This window comes from Labrus bergylta, chromosome 4, assembly GCF_963930695.1.
Source record: "Labrus bergylta chromosome 4, fLabBer1.1, whole genome shotgun sequence".
Taxonomy (NCBI): domain Eukaryota; kingdom Metazoa; phylum Chordata; class Actinopteri; order Labriformes; family Labridae; genus Labrus; species Labrus bergylta.
The window spans coordinates 5,777,814-5,783,627 of record NC_089198.1 but is presented as its reverse complement, the minus strand read 5'-3'; the positions used below and the strand labels follow the sequence as shown (position 1 = coordinate 5,783,627).

At 44.7% G+C, this 5,814-nt stretch overlaps 1 protein-coding gene across 1 annotated transcript; it reads right to left on the bottom strand.

The window, feature by feature from the left end:
* Positions 1–1,355: 1,355 nt before the first annotated feature.
* Positions 1,356–5,814, bottom strand: LOC136179124 (NLR family CARD domain-containing protein 3-like). Its single transcript, XM_065954491.1, has 2 exons — positions 5,318–5,814; positions 1,356–1,881 (listed from the first exon to the last, which is right to left on the bottom strand). Exons 1-2 carry the CDS (start codon positions 5,752–5,754, stop codon positions 1,866–1,868), a joined length of 453 nt encoding a protein of 150 aa, XP_065810563.1. The 5' UTR covers positions 5,755–5,814; the 3' UTR covers positions 1,356–1,865.

The window sequence follows — 5,814 nt, the reverse complement described above, 5'->3', positions numbered from 1 at the left end:
AGCTCGGCGGAGCTGTCGCGGTGCTCGGCGGAGCTGAGGCCGCTGTAGCGGGTCCTAGCGGAGCTCTTTCAGACAGAGCTGCTGCTGGGCCTCAGAAAAGTAAAATGTCTGATGTAGAAGAGCTGTCAGTGGTCAGTGATGAGGGCCAGGTAAAGAACAGGAAACAGGGAGACAAAGAAAAGGAGATAACTGAATGTGATTCAAGTGAGAAAGAAAAAAGTTTGATCAGTGAAAGTCAGGAGGTAAGTCAGGAAAGTAATAATAGTGTATGTGTTGATTATGTTGAAGATGAGGATATGTCTGATGAAGAGTCATTAAAGATTTCTCAGAAAAGGAAGAGTGAAAGCTTTCAGGGCAGTACTAAAGCAGTGAAGAAGGACAGAAAGACAGGAGCAGGAAGAGCAGAGAGTGACAGTGAGCTCATGTCCACACAAGAAGAAGGACCAGTCACTTATACCTCAGCTCACATTAAAAAGTTTCTACAGGACACCAAGGGCCTCAGGCTGCTCAATTTAGAGGATTTCTTTCCAGACCTGAAGTGTTTTGTAAGTTCAGCTCGGCCTTTAACTTGGCGCTCCAGTGCTTTTGGGGACGACGGCCTCACAGGTCAAGAGATCTGTCGTCTCAAAAAACTGATCGGGAAAGCGAAAACACAAATCAACGATGATGATGTTTAGACTGTGTCTCATCTCTTTCCTCTTGTTGTGTTTTTATCTTGTTTCTTTTTTAAACTCCTATCTCTCAATGTGTGAATTTAAAATTGGCACCTTAAATTTAAATGGAGCGAGAGATGATGCAAAAAGAGCTGCACTATTTCAACTGATGGAGTTCAAAAAGTTAGATATTTTAATGTTTCAGGAGTCACACAGTGACTCTAAGAACGAGAGTCAGTGGAGGAAGGAGTGGCCTGGGGAGGTGATCCTCAGCCATAAGTCCACCTGTAGTGGAGGAGTTGGTTTTATGTTTTCTAGAGGCTTTCTGCCTGCTTCGTGTGAAGTAGAGGAGGTCATTGAAGGCTGTTTATTGAAAATTAGAGTGCAGTATGAAAATGTAAAGATGACTCTGATTAATGTGTACGTCCCATGTCACGCTGTGGACAGGTTGGGTGTGTTGAGTGTTTTGTGTGACACTGTTAAAAAGTGCAACACAGGGGAGTATTTATTCTTGGGGGGGGATTTTAACTGTACAGCAAACCCAGGTTTAGATAGAAACCACCAAGAGCCTCACAGCGCCTCCTCACACAGACTCAGACAGTTTTTAGAAACACACGAGCTGCTGGATGTGTGGAGGAGTTTACACCACACACACAGACAGTACACATGGAGTCATTCTAAAGACAATATTTTATCTCTGGCCAGGTTGGATCGCTTTTATTGTTTTAAACACAACATGAATGTTTTTAAAGAGTGTCTTATTGTCCCTGTAGGCTTCACTGATCACTGTCTCGTTTATTGTTCTGTTTTTATTAAGAATGTCAGACTTCAGAGTGCGTATTGGCATTTTAACACCACACTGCTGCACGATAAAGCTTTTAAGTCTGCACTGGAGTACTTTTGGGTCACTCACAGACAGCTTAAGTCTGATTTTAAAACCATTCAGCAGTGGTGGGACTTTGGAAAAAGTCAGATTAAACAGTTGTGTCAGCAGTACACTCGCAATGTCACCAGGGACATTAGCAGATCTTTGAGAGATCTAGAGATTGAAGTGGTAGAACTACAGGGTTTAGTTGATGCCACAGGAAATCAGGGACATTTAGCTTCCCTAAAATCTAAAAAGTCGGCTTTAGCCAACCTGCTGGGCGTTAAAGCACAGGGGGCTCTGGTCAGGTCTCGGTTCCTGGATGTCACCCAGATGGATGCTCCGTCTCAGTTCTTTTTTGGTCTGGAGAAGAAAAGTGGACAGAAGAAGATCTTTCACTCTGTACGATCAAACAGTGGACAATCGATCTCAGATTCTGCTGGGATCAGAAAACATGCAGCTGGTTTTTATAAGGATCTGTACACGAGTGAGTTCGTTGATCGTCCAGAGGTGTGTGAGTCTTTCTACACTGGTCTTCCTCAAGTCAGCGCTGAAAACAACACAGAGCTTGAGGCCCAGCTGTCTCTGTCTGAACTCTACTCTGCTGTCATGAGTCTGCAGAATGGAAAAGCTCCAGGTATTGATGGCCTTCCTGTTGACTTTTATAAAGTATTTTGGAGTGTGCTGGGAGAGGATCTCCTGGAGGTTTTAAGAGACAGTTTGGAGAGGGGTCGTCTGCCTCTGAGCTGCAGGAGAGCAGTCATCACTCTGCTGCCAAAGAAAGGCGACCTTCAGGATCTAAAGAACTGGAGACCAGTGTCATTACTTTGCACAGACTACAAAATCCTGTCTAAGGTCCTGGCATCCAGACTAAGGCAGGTGATGGGGTCAATCATCCACACAGACCAGACCTACTGTGTGCCCGGCAGGCTCATCAGTGATAACATCACTCTTATTCGGCATGTTTTGGAAGTCTCTGGTTCATTGGTTGTAGACACTGGTCTGATTTCACTAGACCAGGAAAAGGCTTTTGATCGGGTTGAACACCAGTATCTATGGCGGACTCTAACCACCTTTGGGTTCAACCCATGTTTCTTAGCTAAGATCCAGGTTTTGTACCGTGACATTGCGAGTGTGCTAAAGATCAACGGAGGCCTGAGTGCTCCTTTTAGTGTACAGAGGGGGGTGAGGCAGGGCTGCTCATTATCTGGGATGTTATATTCCTTAGCCATCGAACCCCTGCTTCACAGACTGAGGTCAGGTCTCTCTGGTGTTCGTTTTCCTGCCTCAGAAGTCAGTTTTAAATTGTCAGCATATGCTGATGACGTCATTATTTTTGTTAATCAGCAGAGAGATATCGATGTTTTAAAAGAAACTGTGATTTTGTTTGGGTCGATATCTTCTGCCAAAGTGAACTGGCTGAAAAGTGAAGCAGTGATGGTGGGAGAGAAGCTGAGGGGTCGGCTCAGTCTGCCTGGAGGCCTCTTTTGGAAGTCAGGAGGTTTTAAATATTTGGGAGTGTTTTTGGGGAATGAAACTTTTGTCAGTAAAAACTGGGAGGGTGTTTTAGAAAAAGTAAAAGGACGTCTTGATAAATGGAGGTGGCTGTTGCCAAAGATGTCTTTTAAAGGTCGTGTACTTGTGGCCAATAATCTTGTTTCCTCTGCCCTGTGGCACAGACTGACCTGTATCGACCCTCCGTCCTCTCTCCTGTGTAACATTCAAAGAGTGTTAGTTGATTTCTTTTGGGACAGGTTACACTGGATTCCTCAGAGTGTGCTCTTCCTCCCTAAAGAGGAAGGAGGACATGGACTAGTTCACCTGGCCAGCAGGGGGCCTACTCTCCGCCTGCAGTTCCTCCAGAGACTACTCACTGGGCCTGCAGACCTGGTCTGGAGACCGCTGGCCTGCTGTCTTCTACAGCGGTTTGGAGAACTGGGGCTGAGCTCGTCTCTGTTTTTAATGGATTTACAGCAAGTGAACATTTCCTCTGTCACTGGATTTTATCAAAGTGTTTTTAACGTGTGGAGTCTGGTGAACAGGCAGAGACAGGGACACTCCCACTCTTTGTACTGGCTGCTTAAAGAGCCGGTACTGTTTGGAGGTCGTTTTCATCTTCCTGACTGGGCTGGACCGAGCCTGTCCGGAAAGTTCTGCAGTGCCAGGATTTCCACTCTGGAGCAGGTGGTGGAGCTGACGGGACCTCAGCTGGACTGTCCTGCTGGTCTGGCTGCTCGTCTGGGGGTGAGGTCGACCAGAGTCGTTGATCGGTTGCTGAAGCACTGGAGACATCAGCTGACAGGACAAGAGATGTCTCTGATGTCGGACTATGGGGACGGTTCTCTGCTGCCTGACCAAACTGACCTGTTTCCTGAGTTCACTCTGTCTGCAGACCTGAAGGACTGTTCTGGTCCTCTACTGGCCAACGCTGCAGGCTGCTCTTTTAGTGACGCTGCAGGAAAGACTCTTTACAAACTGATTGTTAAGACTTTGAATAAAAAGACACTGAACGCACGCAGTGACACCCCCTGGAGGACTTATTTGGGGCTAGCTCCTGAGTTTAGACCCTCCTGGGAGTCTTTGTACAAACCCCCCTTGTGTAAGAGACATGCAGACCTCCAGTGGAGAATCCTGCATGGAATCATTGCTGTGAACTCTTTTATCTCTGTTCTTAATGTGAATGTTGTTGATCAGTGTCCTTTCTGTGTGCACAGGGAGACGGTGTTTCACTGTTTTTTACAGTGCAGTCGGCTGAAACCTCTGTTTGACCTGCTTAGTTTTTTACTAAGCAGGTTTTTATTTGTGGTTTTAAATACACTCGACAACACAAACACAAATGCCAGCTGATAAACTTTGTTCTTGGTCAGGCTAAGATGGCCGTGTACGTGAGTAGGAGGAGGAAGGTGGAGGAGCCAGACGATGTTGTTGATGTGAAGCTGTTGTTTGTACAAATGTTAAAATCCAGGGTGTCTTTGGACTTCAGCTTCTACAGAGCAAATCAGGATCTGGAGACTTTCCAGTCAGTGTGGACTCATGACAGTGTGCTGTGCTCTGTAGAGCACGATCAGTTAGTTCATGGACATGTGCTGATGTAACATCTGTTTATTTTGTGAATGTCATCTGTGAATTTTAGGAATGTATATTATTGTTGAACAGTAAGAAGACTGAAAAATAAAGGTCTGTTTAAAAATCTAAAAAAATCTTTCTCTCTCTCCCTCTCTCTCTCCCTCCCTCTCTCTCTCTCCCTAACTTTCTCTCTCTCTCTCTCTCTCTCTCCCTGTTTTTCTCTCTCTTTCCCTCTTTCTCTCTCTCTCTTTCTCTCCCTCTCTCTCTCCCTCTCCCTCTCTCTCTCTCTCTGTCTCTCTCATTATTAAACAAGAGTAAAGTCTTTGACCTGCTTTTTGTAAAGCGTCTTGAGATGACACTCGTTATGAATCTTCATTTTTGCGGTTACCGTGACAGCCCTAGTTGTAATGATAATAATATTTATTGTAACAATAATCACTATTGTTATTACTGACACTAATAGGATGATAAAAGAAAAATAGTAAACGTAGGGATTATTATGAAACAAATGACCTATGACCTTGAAGTTGGTAAACACTAGATCTAAAAAAAGACATATTTCACTCACAGCATTTAAAGCAGCTCAAGAGAACTTATAACAAAATACAAGTGACTGAAGAGTTTGTTAATATTTCAGATAAACACTGTTTTCAAAAACCTAGATATTGTATAGTATATATTTGAAGAACTAAACGACTTATTTTTACTCATATTTAATCACATCTGGACTTACTCTGCCTTCCTGCAGTTCCTCACAGCTGGAATCAGTCTCAGTCGTCCCTGGTCTGATGTCTTGTACTTCTTCAGGTCCAACTCATCCAGAACCTCCTCTGACATCTGCAGCATGTAGCCCAGAGCAGAGCAGTGGATCACAGAGAGTTCCTCCTCTGATCTGTTCCCTGACTTCAGGAACTCTTGGATCTCCTGATGGACTGAGAGGTCGTTCATCTCCGTCAGACAGTGGAAGATGTTGATGCTTCTGTCAGGAGAGATATCTTTACTGTTCATCTTCTTCAGGTTCTTGATGACTCTCTGGATCATTTTCTGACTGTTGTCTCTCCGACCCAGCAGGACTCCTAAGAGTCTCTGGTTGGACTTCAGAGAGAGGCCATGAAGGAAGCGAACAAACAGGTCCAGGTGACCATTTTTACTTTTTAGGGATTTCTCCATGGCACTCCTCAGGAAGTCATCCAGGGATAAGTCATCACTTTTAGGAGTTTAAAAAATGAT